Below are 13,858 nucleotides of genomic sequence, written 5' to 3'. Positions count from 1 at the left end.
TACAACCTTAGATTTCTTCAACCTATGTGAAGACTTTTGATACCAATCCGCTTCTAACAAATACACATATTTGATTTCTCTTTAGATCGTTTAGATCAAGGCTCGGAAATCTGTTTGCAATAGACAAAGCTAGTAAAACTCACGAATCTGGAACACTTACACTCAGTTAGGTGAGAAGCCTGGATTATTAACCACCTCTCAAGAACAATCTTAAACCGATCAACAAAGAAGAGTTTTATATAACTATCTCGAGGAATCACAAAGTCTGAGACAAACAAAACTTTGTGATTTCTATCTCGTTCTTGATTAGAGATTGACGAAAACCTCGACAATCAATAAGAAAAATATCAGGATACACGAACTATGAAGGTAAAGATAGTCGAACCTGGATTCACAAATCCCAAAGTGAAGTCTTTAATTCACAAACCTAATTATGTTTTTCAAAAGAAACTTAGGTTAATAGAGGTCGACTCTAGTATAAACTAAGACACATAAGTGTCAGGAATTGAAATTCTCAGCTGTTTGAGTCTCTTTATTTATAGACTTTCAAAACCAATGTTTGCTTTGAATTCAAGCTAAGATAAATTGAGATTCAAGCAAACACTTTCTCGGTTTAGATGAAACTCTTATAAGGAGTTCATGTAAGTATGTGAGAAGTTCGTCTTGAAATTACATAAAACAATATACACTATGGTCCAAGATTCTAGAACCATGTATAATGATAGTTCATGGAAAGTATGCCATCTGAACGTATAAGCATAATTGTTTCCATTCAACATTCAAAAACGTATATCATGATTCACAAACACAGAGTGATTTATTGATCAAAGATGTCTCAGAAGTGTTCATGAGAGTTGTGCAATGCCAAACATATTTGTAAAAATTGTTTATGAGCATCTGCTTAATTTGTACTGGGTAGGTATGCATGTGTAGGGGTACACGTATCTATAAGCCAGTTCGTGAATTCAGGGAGCTAGGGTACGCGTACTGGGTATGTGCACCCTTAGCAATTCATGAATTCAGGCCCTTGGGGTACGCGTATTGGGTATGTGTACCGCCCCCTTTTACAACTTCAGAACCTCAGGGTACGCGTACTGGGTATTCGTACCTACCTATGTTCTGGAACTCAGATGTCTAAGATACGCGAATTGGGTATGCGTACCTACCTTGTGTCCTGATTTTAGTAGTTATGAAAAACTCTTTTTCGTAGTTTGATACATTCCCAATTGCTTGGTAAATTTCCAAATGATCAACTTGAAACAATAAATTGTTCTTAGCTAAGTTTGCTAAGGATCTACGAACATTCATATTTCGAGATGTTCAACAAGACAATCTTGACTCGAAACTTCTTCTTTGCAATATTAAATCTACTAGAATTCATACGACATAGCCTCGTATAGATAAAATGGTAATGTCGTGAGTAGATACGATGGTTGAGTCTTCACATACCTCCTTGTCGATGAAGTTCTCCAAATTTCTTCGTTTGATCTTCAGTCTTCAATCCTCTCGGGTTATTTAGTGATGTCTGATACTCAATTACCATACTCTACTTGACAATAAGAAATTAAGGTATTATTTTGTGCATCTAACATTGACAACAAGCTTGAGATAGCAAAACTTGCGATTTCCACTGAGAAATGCTCTAACAATTACTATTTTAATCAACAATCGATATATAGTTTTAGTTTTAGCATCTAACATGCGACTAAATTATATAAACCCTAATCTCTTTGATGTGCCCACCGCATACCTATGATTCCATTTTTACTTATTTCTTTCGCTGAAAGAACCAATATTATCAAAGTTTTTTTCTTCTTTTGTTTTGATTCCTTTTTTACTTATTTCTTTGAAAGAACCAATATTATCAAAAAAAAAAAATTCTTCTTTTGTTTTCATTGTTTCTCAGTTGATGTTTTGGTGATTTATAGAATTTTTCTCTCTCTCTCTCTTCATTACTCAATACGTCCGAGCTAAATTTCTGCCACAAATACGATTTTTACGAGAGAAGTTGTAAACGCTTTCTATATATCTTTTTCTCCACTCCCAATCTAAACCAAGCTTCGTGTTGAAGTGGGAAATCTCAAACCAATATCAAAATTTCATTTATAGGGTTTTATTTTGGTCTCCTTTTCACTCTTATTCCATAAAGCTTTATTCTTACTCTACATGCATCATGGGTTTCCTCAAATATCATATTTTTATTCTGCAAGTTCTTTTTGCCTTTTGAGCTATTTTTGTAGAAGAAAGATAAAGATGAATGAACAAAGATAAAGATGAAATTTTTCTTAAGGTTTCTCAGCGGGTTCAACAATTTGGTAATCTACTTGGCTCATCAAATCTCTTTATTTGGTTAATCACTGCCTTAAAACTAGTATTATATTCAATACATTATCACTGAAGCATGCATGATTTTACATTTCTCAATTTTATAATTTAAAATAATTAAAATAAAATGAATACAAGAAACAAATTAAGTTATTGTAATCTATGATAAAATCTTAAAAGAATATCAAAATTTCGTATCTCGATTAAAGAAAACAAACTAAAAAACTTATTCAAGTTGTTTGTTAAAAGGAACTTGAGCTTAAACGGAGGAACTCGGATCTTCTCAGTGGGTAGTGAATCTCAAACCCATGGCACGAGTGGACACATGAGAAAATTCTTCCAGTTATACCCAGATAAAGTCTGAGCCCGGCGCAACACGCGGGCCAGTCTTTCCCTCACTTTATAACGGTCGAAATATGACGTGCCAAGCTGAGAGAGATTATTGAATGTATCTTATCTTATATGATTTTTATATCTGAATATATATGCTATGAATCTCAATATAACTGTATCAACTATCAAATACTAATCTTCTGCGTTTGCTTGATGATGGCTTAACCGGGATGGTCTCAGGATTCTCAGATTTGGACTTCTGAGTGTCACAGCTCTTGCAGGCCGCAGCATCAATCACTCCAATCGGACTCTCAGGTGGCCCCGATTGAGATTTCACGTGCTTTTCATCACTAACCGGAGTCTGAAGTGGGCCTGATTCAGATCTCACGCTCTCAACAACACCTAATGTACATGTGTCAGCTGCCAAATACTCCTTCATTAGTTGATGACAGCCTCTCACCACTTCATGCATCATCGAGAGTTAGCGTCACAATTTACAATCTCATAAGTAAGCAAGCACCCACATTTACCTTCAAAAAATTACCACATTGTAATACTATCCAAAGGAAAAAATGGTGAAAAAATATCAGAGAAATGAATTACTTTGTTAACTTTATCATAGTATGTCACCGATTTCTGATCATCCGCCACCGATAAGTCAATGCCGCCACCAGAAGCAAGAATTACAGCAGCCGCAGCTATGATCGATGGCGAATAGCTCAAGAAATCAGTCACTGGAAAATCCACATTCAAGTCATTCATTCAGAAAATGTACTTTGACTATCATTGAAGTACGCAGCAAATGAAGTGAATAAATTTTTTGGGTTTTACTACCACTAACCTCGAATCGTGCCGAAAATAAGATCTGATGCACGAGAAAAAGTACGGGTGAAAAAAACGTTACGAGGAGAACCCAAACTAGAAGGATGTTTAGAAACGAAATAATCAAGATAATCAAATGGTGTGACTGATCGCAATCGCCATTTCAGATTACTCATTACCAGAAGTTCCATTCTTAGAATCATACTTGAATTAAAAACATATTTGGGTTCTGAATTTTGTAAATCTATTAGATGAGGCACTTTCAGTTCTTCCATTTTAGCTGCTAATGATAAACAAGCTACTGATAATAACTGTAATGGCCATCCATTTCCATCCTGCAAATTTAAGAAAGAATCAGAGAACTTGATTAAGAAAGTTGGATTTTAATCTGAAAAAAAAAGAAGAAGAAGACGAAGATGAAATCTTACTGGTAAAGGATAAGAAGAGAGAAAACGATCCAGATAATTAACAGTAAGGTATGCTGTAACTGGTATAAAATGATAATGTTCATGTACCTGTAAGAATCAAATGGTTAAACCCTGATTATAAATATAGAAATCTATTGACTGATACAAGTGTTTACTAACTGTTAGATTATTGATTATTAGGATTCAGAAGAATTTAATGAACATATAAAGATGGAACCTTTAAAATCCAGTTAATAGCATTTTGACGAGAAATGGGATCAATCGAATGGTCACGGATTCGTTGAAGATAATCAGGTAAAGGGATATGATGGATCTCTGAATCGATTAACCAATCAATCAAACTGTTATTATCATCTTCAACATCATCATCGTCATTGATTTCTTCACTGAAATCCAATGGTAGATTAAGATCAGAGATCCATGTATCATTATCCCAAATCCCTAAATCTCCAACATCTTCACAGCAGTAAAGATTTGAAGCTGAGTGTTCTGGTGATAAACCCATTCAACAAAACAGACAAATAAAATGAATCAAACAGCCAAATTGTTTAGGAAGAGATTGAAGAAGACATGGTTGTGTGGGTTTTAAGATGGTTTTTGAAAAACCACTTTGACCCTTCTCTGTAGAGGTTTTGCAGAGACAACTCACTCACTGATATTAAGATATTAAACCATTTTCTCTATGTCTCTGCAACTTTCTTCCCAGCTTCTCTCTTAGCTGTGGGTTTCAGTCTTTTAAGGTCTCTAATTGAGAGAGGAGGGCAATGTTGTTGTGTGTTGACCTGTGTTGAGATATTCAGAAAATGTCTTTGTAATAAAAACAGAACGAAAAAGACGTTTTTTGGGTGGATTATATATACGGTGGGGTATAAAAATAGTTCATCTGTTTTGTTTACTCTACAAGTCTGACTCGAGTCTTTCATCATTTTTATCGAGATTTTGCATGAAGCTTAAAATGTATTCAGCTCAGCTGAGTCGATATTAATTTTTCTCCTTAAACAATCTTTCCGTTCACCATCTTTTAAAATCCTCCTCGTATAAACGAATCTTTTAGAAGTTGAATGGCTGTCCCAGCGAATCCTTGTTCAGCGAATCCTTTTACTCTTTAGAAGTTGAATGCTTGTCCCACGAAAAGACATACACTGAGAATCTGACTCGGCAGAGGACCACCCGAGAGGGCAACAGCACAAACGGTCGGGGTGGCTTTTGTGCACCCTACTACTCTAGTACTCCTGCGCAACATGACAATAACATCCCACCTTCGCTTATACTTCCCTTGGCATTAATTTGTAGGCCATACGAGAGAGCCCAACTATTTAAAAACCAGCCCAATAAAACATTTCACCAGAGCTATTTTTGTGAAAATTGTGTATGGTTGATTAAAATGGTTATGAATTCATTGAATTGTGTATCACACACTACCAATACAGTCACTCATGACATTTTTGAAGCTGCAAATTTTCTCTTTGCAATGAAGAGGGGGTACTAATTACTAACCCCAACTGCTCTAAACAAGCAATAGTCGGTGATGCATGATTGCATGTATAGAAGGAAAGCTGTATATGCCTACATAGGCATGAGTTAAAAAAATAAAGCTAAAAACACATACGCCAGCTATCCCATTTAGAGGTGCCTTTTGTTTTCTTCGCTTTTTCAGTAGTCTATGAAATATGAATCGAATTTACTTGTATGGTCAGGGCCGGTTGTAGGCATAAAGAAATATATATAAAGAAGAAAAATATAATCAGGGCCCATAAAGCATAGGGCTACATAGTGCAGTGCCATAAAGACCAGGGCCTTAAGGCACATAAGTTAATGTACTTGCCTGAAATGAAACAATATCAAAGGTTCGTTTGACATGGTTTAGTTTCGAGACTCCAGCTTCTGGCTGGCCTCTAAAGTGGTTGATTTTAATTCTATCCAATCATTTGTCAAGGTTTTGAATTTTTTAGAAATTTTTGTATCCTCTTTAAGTTTCCATTGATATTTACGGAAAGTAAAACAGTAAAACTAATTGGTTTTTAAACATTTTTCGTCAAATAACGAAGATGCAGCAAAATATGCAGCTCAATTGATAATAAAGATTCATTCCTCAAGAATGTTCATAGCAGAAGCAATAGCGATCTAGCATTGAAAATATAAATTGATACCTTAACTTTGTGAAAGAGATATTAATTAATAATGGAGGTGATATTAGAATCGGTAATTGTCTAATTTGATCAAAATAGTAGCTGGGACTGTATTCCGCACACTACATATCTATCATGTCTGATGCCTCACCAGTGTATAAATTGCGTCACTTGCACACGTTGATGGAACAGGCTGAAGCCCACCGGAACTTTCTCGTGCTTGTACATAATGGGGCCGTTCTTGGGCCTTAGATACAATGGGTAAAATTGGGCTTTTGCTAAAAAAAAAACATAAGTGGAAAAAATATATGGATGCCTACCCAAAGGAAATTTTATTGGTAGACCTCATTTGATTTCTGATATTGACTAGTTAGGCTAATGACCACAACTTTATTGTTGGCATATGCCTTGTTGTGGATGGCTCTGAGATTTTGGTAGTGTCATCTGTCCCTACATGGAAAATAAATCTAACAAAATGATTTTTTTTTTCAGAAAATGAGTTATTTGTCCAAATATTTTTAAATCACGATTCAAATGAACGAGTAAAAAATAGTTTGGGTGAAATGGTCAAAAAAAAATATTCCTAGCTTAAATTTAAAAATTAGTAAGGATGAAACTGGATACATCCTGTGTAAATTAAAAATAAGAAAAAATATTTGAAGATGGGCACCATGAAACTGGTTACATCCTGCCTATTTTTACATTTTTGTCCATTTAAACAGTATCAAAATCTAACTGTCCATTTCATTCAGGAACTGTTGATTTTGATCTTTTTAACCAATTTTGTGTTTTTTTTTTTTTTCATTTTCTTCATGTCCAACGCTGATGATGTTTCAACCTTGGATACTTACCATGATTCTAAATTTTATTGGAGTGGTAAATGCGCACAAGAGAATTATGTAAACCAGAAACATAATATTGACCTACTTGAAAAAAAATGAGTGATCTATACTGAATGAATTCATTGTTTCTACAGTTTTTACAATGAAAAAGGGTTGGGGCATCAAATAACTATAGACTTTATTTTGGCTCAGCTAAGCATTTCTTTTTTCTTTCTTTGTCTTTTTGGACAAACCAACCAAATGCATTGAATAAATTACTGAGTACACAGGTGATTAGTTCTCACTAAATTAGCAATAAAGTATGGAGGTCCGAAAGGCCAGCCTAGATTCGCAACAAAAAAAAATGGTTAGCATTAGTCTCAAGTCTCAACTACTACAATTTTATTCATTGCTACAAAGACAAATTGGAACAAATTGGTTTTCTTGTGATTCTGCATTTTCCGAGCCGTGTCCGCGTCCGACTTGTATCGGACACGGGACGCCTGTGGGACGCTGCCACGATGCGTGTCCGACGTATTAATTTGTGTGTCCTGCGCGCATCTGGTTTGGACGCACCAATAACTCAGATTTGACGCGTTTTTCTTCTTCATTTTCAGTTAAACTTCTTCCTTTATTTTTACTATTACTAACTAAATGAAGAAAGACAATCATTTAGATCAATTATTTAGGTTCTTATTAGAGTTTTGTTATTGGAAATGACATCATGTATATCTTTAGTTGGGTATGTGTTATTGTAAGAATGCATTTTGATCGTACCATGTGTTTAATAGTGATTAATTGCTTGACCTTCGGCGTGTATTAACGAACGATATCTTCTTTTCCTTTAAAATTTATACACATGTAGCATCATTTTCTAATTTTTAGGATCGAAACACTTGACTTTGTTGTATAAATACATGATTGTATATATAAATAAAATATGTATATACGTGTCCGCGTCCTAGTTTTCTGAGAATTTTGTAGTGTCTGCGTCCACGTCGTGTCGTGTCCGTTTCTACGCGTTCGCTTCTGTGCAACCCAGAACGAGATAAATTCAGGATATAAAGGTCAGAAAATAATTTGGTTTTCATTACTCATGATTCCCATCCAGTAGGGTTTTGGAATTTTCCTGGTATGTGATTATTTTGGTGTTACACTGAGCAGAAAAGGGGAGAAAAGAAATTCATTTTTTCATCGTTATAAGGTGTTTGATATCCTTAGGCTGGGTTTTATGGATGTTCCCAAGCTCTTCCTAAATTAGGAGCACGTAAGTTTGACAATGCCCTAGGTATAGTGTGGTTCCTCATTTCTCTTGTAGACACATAAAGGTTATACATCAAAAAGTAAAACCGTTATACCTTTTCGAAACGTGGTTATATGTTTTATTTTCCTTTTTCAAAATGTATAAGGATTATATGTTTACAATCTTCTTCTCGCAGGAATTCGCGATAAGGTAGCAAGAAAGGGGAATAGACGAAGGTTTTTCAGTTAGGGAAGAAGATGGGAACACTCATAATACATAACTTTAACATGCTTATTCTCGCACTATTTAATGCAAAAAATGCTAGAATAAAAATGTTCGGAAGACAATTGTTCAAAAAATGAAAAGAGCAGAATTAAGTAAAGTAGCGTTAAAAACTAGTTGATCTTCAAGAAGATATCGTAAAATATAAAGGGATATAACACCTTCTCTTTGTGGAAAAAAATCACGCTTCAGATGAAGGAGCTATGAATAAGAATCAAAATTAAAATTAAGCTTCTAGTAAGACAAGATATAATCTTAATTATTGGTTGACCATTTGATCTTCGTTTTTAAAGCTCCTCGTATAAAAAAAACCCACATAACAAATTCTAAAACTTGTTTAAAAAGTTTAAAAAAGTGTTTCTAAGGTATCCGTTGCTAGATAATTTGTTAGCCGATAGGACAATAATACAATTGAAGTATTATTTTTGCGAATTCGTTATGGTTTTCGTCTGTGTTACAACTCAAATAATACTTAGTAATCAAAAAATAAAAACAAGAAATAAGAATCGAGAGAGATGGTCAATCTAAAAATATCTTAGATAAAACTTGCTTAAATCGATGCGGGTTAGACTTCTCTCTTAAGAATCGACCGGTATATATGTTGTAAGTTGTAACGGTTTGATAGCAGCATGCGGTTGATGCTCGAATATCTCAGACCTAATAAAGGATTGTGAGTCGCTAGTCAACCCATGACCAAGTACATCAAAGGGGATGTTAAGGGCAAAAGAGGGAATAATGAATTCAATGAAGAGTAAGAGACGTTTGACTAATAAATCAAGGATGACTTGAGAGGAAAGGAATGACGGCCACGGTAATAACTTGATGAAAGGACAGGAGGTCATGAGGTATGAGTGAGTAATATAAATAGTAAAAAAGTAGTACTTTAGAAAGGATGCTTTGGTTTTTGTTTTGTTTGATAATTCGGTGCAAGTACTCTTTTGATTACGATCGGGACCTCTCATCACTGTTAACCATAAACAATTGGAAACCTCACTAAGGACTTGGTTTCTTGTCCAGCTGAATGCCCCCATACACGACCAGAGGCTTAGTTGCCGGGGATCTTTTCGAGAACCTTATGATGTACTAATCGAAGTCATTCGGGAAGGTAGTGACCAAGAGTAAGAGATACCCATTCACTATGCTCGTGGTCTTAATTGCACCTTCATCAAATCCTGAAGTTGTATTCGCAAAGATCAAGACAGCGATAACTGAGCGTGTTAAATCATCTAAGTAGAGTCATCTAGACACATACAAGGTATTTTACAGGTCATACTCAACGACAACAAAAATTGGTGAACACGATGAAACAAATGAAAAAGCAGAATCTGGTTACAATCACCTCAAAACCCACTCCATCGTGTAAGGCAAATGATAACAAGTTAGGATCCTGGGAAAATCCGCTTAATGGGGCTATCAGAGGATGCAGTCGAGAAGTTTCGTAAGGAGAATTAACGATAGATACGAGCCGACGGACCTTTTGTACCCAGCGGAGGTCGTTAATATCCATTCTCACAAGATTACAGTTTACCTAAGTTTAAGACAAATATATATGTTAGGCAGAGGAACACGGGGGAACATCTCGGTTGTTTCATGTCATCAATGAATGAACATACCATAAACGGTAGCTTATATTTGAAAAAATTCCCAGGACACTATATGACACCGTTGTCACATGGTACAATGATCTCATGCAAGTAAGCATGCCTTATTTGCCGGACATGGTACTGAAAAGGAGAAGGTACCTAGTATACAACCAAATTTTTTCATTTGTGAACTTGTATGGAAAATACCTTATATTATCATTATGTATAGATCAACATAAAAGATCCTTGTACCTGATTGTAAAACAATCTTCATATATACTCGAACTCCACATGAACCGAATTCCAACAGGAACAAGTCTTGTAATCTATATTTCAAGACACGAATTTACAACAACAAGTATTGTAGGTTCTTTGCAGTTGAGCTAAAAACTCTTTAGGTTAAAGAACATACTACTTATGATATTTCAATTACAAAGATAAATGATATAATGCAGAAAAAATAACATAATGCACTATAAATTTTATTAACAAGAAATCTACAAGCTTGTAGAAAAACCTCGGAACCTCGTCCATCTTGAGCACCACATTGTATTAAACCAATATAAACACTAGTGTACTACCAGACTTTGGACTGGAATGTAGTAGAGACGGAATCAACCCTTTGAGAAATTCAGTTTTAGTCGTATTCCTTACGTCTCTTGGATCTCGCAGGACCCTACGCACTTGATTCCCCTAGATTACGTTGTTTACAAGCATATGAGTTGCTTCATCCCCAGTGAAGACTTTTAACTGTTCAGACTCTAACAAATAGCCTATTGATTACCTTCAGAAAGATATTCAATCAAGGTAATCGAAATTTGTTTCTTATGAGGGATATTCAAAATAAAATAAGATATCAAGAAAACCTCAATAATTAGGATAAATTATTCTCTTCAAAAGGTTATAGAGATGCCTAATCAATTCTACCTCACAAGACCAATATATACGGATTTAAATCTTATTGGATTACAAAGTTTTAAACGAAGAGAACATTGTAATTATCATCAATCTTGTTCCCTGATCGATAGTTCTTGAATGGTTGTATATCAGATAACATGATCCTTAGAATATAAGACTTCGACGATCAAGATAAGATTCCAGATATCAAGAACTATCAGGTAAAAGATAGTCTCATCGGGCTTCACAAACCCCTTTTCTGAATACTTTAAAAGTCGTAACCTAATTATGTTTCTCGAGAAAACCTAGGTATTAAGATGACGACTCTAGCCGCAACTAGGACACAACATTCCAGAATTGAGATTCTAGTATGCTGCCCTTTATTTGAAATGATGAACAAGGCTAGGTAGCTTACAATCAAAGCTGAGTTCCTGAACCAATTTACATATTTGCGAATAACATTAATACAAGGTAAGCTCAATTTTTCAATATAGATTGATCACATAAGCAAGTAAGAAGTTTTTCTTGAGTTAAAAAAAAAAAAGAACGTGCACCCGCGTATTTATCGATATATGCCCATTGCATGAATAGTTAGTCCAAGAAAAATTCTTAAGTTATCGGTGAACCATCAAGAGATAATTGAGTTCAGTAATTCTTCAAGAAAAATCATTTGGCGAACTGGTCAAAACAATTTGTGAATAATTTTTCGTCTTGGAGTTCAAGAACTTTTCATATCATAAGTCTGCAAACTGTCCAAATCAATTCGTGTACTTAAGTCGTAAAAGTGTCCAAGAACCGCATAAAGTCAATTTGTGAAGGCTGACTATCCTATTTACTCATATTATCTATCATTTTAGATAAACGCATAATTTCGAGGTTATTTGATCAAATTGATGTCTTGATTTAAAATCTACTAAAATCAGTCTCTGACTGAAAATAGAGCATGGAAGTTGAGTATCATAATTCACTAATCGGCCTTGAAGATTGAAGAACGACGGTGTCAACAGAAACTTCATCAACAAAGGTATGTGAAGACTGACTATCCTATTTGCTCATATTATCTATCATTTTAGATACTGAGACAAGTCGTATGACTTTAGTATAATGATGAACATTGTAAAGAAGAATGCAAGCTAAAGAGTAAGTAAAGTTAGTTCTTAAAGTTCAAAAATTGCTTCATTGAATTCACGAACTTGATTTTTTAAATATAAAGACTTGAATTTTAAATTTCAATTAACTATCGTACACGAAATGATTTGCTAAGTTCATGAACTAGTGGATTTTGAGATAGTATTTGATACGCCCTCCGTTTCAAAAAGACTGACTTTGTCAAAATATTAAGGAGACCATAATATTTTACTTAACCACTTTTAGTTTCTTGCTTATTTTATTTTAATAAAAATGGTGATAATAAAAACTACCTAAAATTATAGAGATGAAAAAATTATATACTTATGGAATATAAACTCTTTTTTAAGTTTTTTAATTAGTAATATTTTATTTATAAAGATTACACAGAGCTTTTAGTTGGCAACCTAGCGACAAACTGGGCTCCAACTCCTCTTTGAATTGCAACACCAAAGAGGAGTTGCAATTTTTGAAGCCAAATATATTTTCTTTTAAAAGGAATGAGGAATATATTTGTTTCCTTAATTATATAAATTTTGTTTAATGCTTTAAATTGGGTCCCGTCGAAAATGAATTTATGAATATAATAATTTAACCTGGCTAAATTGGGGCCTATAGCTAGATGACAAAAAATGTCATTAGAAATCACCTACACACCGCCCCTTATCAAAATAATTACCTAACTACCTATTTTATCCCTAATTAATTAGCACTAATTAATCGTATTAGGGGTTAATTTTGTTTTGGATGTGAGACTAACTAATGTTAGAGAGTTCATCAAAACATCAAACATTTTGATTTTTTTTCCGTAAACAGTACCCAGAATCGTTTTACGTTCATTCACTTGTAAACCGATTCTGGATTGGTGTTTACGAATTAATAGAGGACATCCATAATCGGTTAACTGTGACATGTTTATAACCCGATTCTGGAAATCGGATTTTACTTATGACACATATAAACCGATTTTTTCCTTTCATTACCAATTTTCATTCATTGCATTATTATTGTAGGATGTATTTAGCACATGCATCAAGCCTTTAAATCCCTAAGCGACCCTAGCGGACGAGTTATAGTCTCGTGAGGGTTTACATAGAGGTCTACCCACAAAACCTATACAAAAACTTTTAAAGCCATCAATATTCCTCCGACGTAGACGATACAACATCCAAGTAGTCCGGGTTATCCTCCAAGATTCTTTCTGCCAAGAAGTGATAGCTTGCATCGCATGCGAATGCTTCCCCCTTTTCCTCCAAGTAGCGCGCTTTCACGACTTCATGCTACAAAAACACAAAAACAAACTTACATTTGTTAGTGGTGTTTCATTGGAAGATAAAACAACATGGGTTACGTAAAAAAAACCACAAAATTACTTACAACTTGTGCAATGGACAAGCTGAAGGGGCGAGTGTTAAAAATCCGAGGTTGGAGAGCTAAAAAAGCAAGTATCGCGTTTTCGATGACTAGGTGTCTCTCATGGACTTGTTGAACACTTCTTGCATTAGGATTCCCAAACTCTTGGCTAAATTTGTTGTGTACCCTAGCCCAAAAGGTTGTGGAATCCACCCTTTCGGAGGATTGACGTCTAAGTCGTTTGTCCGCATACCAAGCTTTGGTGATTGCCAAATCTTCCGCGGAGTCAAATGATGTCATTTCTTGTATGTATATGTATGAAATGAGTAGTTGTGGAGTATATGGGGTGAGGGGGGATAAAATGATCAATTTTGGGGCAAATGGGGTCCAAGGGTGAGGTCTCTATTTATAGAGAAAGTCCCAAACGACTATTTTTTTGAAAAACGTGAAATAATTTGAAATAATTGGTCTTTTAGAAGGACTGTAAACCCCGATTGTGTTTGTATACCACAAG

General features: G+C 34.8%; 1 protein-coding gene across 3 annotated transcripts; it reads right to left on the bottom strand.

Annotated features, from left to right (window-relative positions):
• Window positions 1-2,350: 2,350 nt before the first annotated feature.
• LOC113356698 (cyclin-D1-1-like) lies at window positions 2,351-4,696 on the bottom strand. Of its 3 annotated transcripts, none has more exons than XM_026599909.1 (5): window positions 4,126-4,696; window positions 3,909-3,995; window positions 3,500-3,815; window positions 3,262-3,392; window positions 2,351-3,188 (listed from the first exon to the last, which is right to left on the bottom strand). In XM_026599909.1, exons 1-5 carry the CDS (start codon window positions 4,411-4,413, stop codon window positions 3,153-3,155), a joined length of 858 nt encoding a protein of 285 aa, XP_026455694.1. In that variant the 5' UTR covers window positions 4,414-4,696; the 3' UTR covers window positions 2,351-3,152. The 3 variants fall into 3 exon arrangements, with proteins under 3 accessions (XP_026455694.1, XP_026455695.1, XP_026455696.1); XM_026599910.1 differs by having other exon boundaries at window positions 2,351-3,120; XM_026599911.1 differs by lacking the exon at window positions 3,262-3,392.
• Window positions 4,697-13,858: the final 9,162 nt, after the last annotated feature.

Source organism: Papaver somniferum, chromosome 3 (genome assembly GCF_003573695.1).
Source record: "Papaver somniferum cultivar HN1 chromosome 3, ASM357369v1, whole genome shotgun sequence".
Taxonomy (NCBI): Eukaryota; Viridiplantae; Streptophyta; class Magnoliopsida; order Ranunculales; family Papaveraceae; genus Papaver; species Papaver somniferum.
This window is presented reverse-complemented; position numbering and strand designations above follow the sequence as displayed.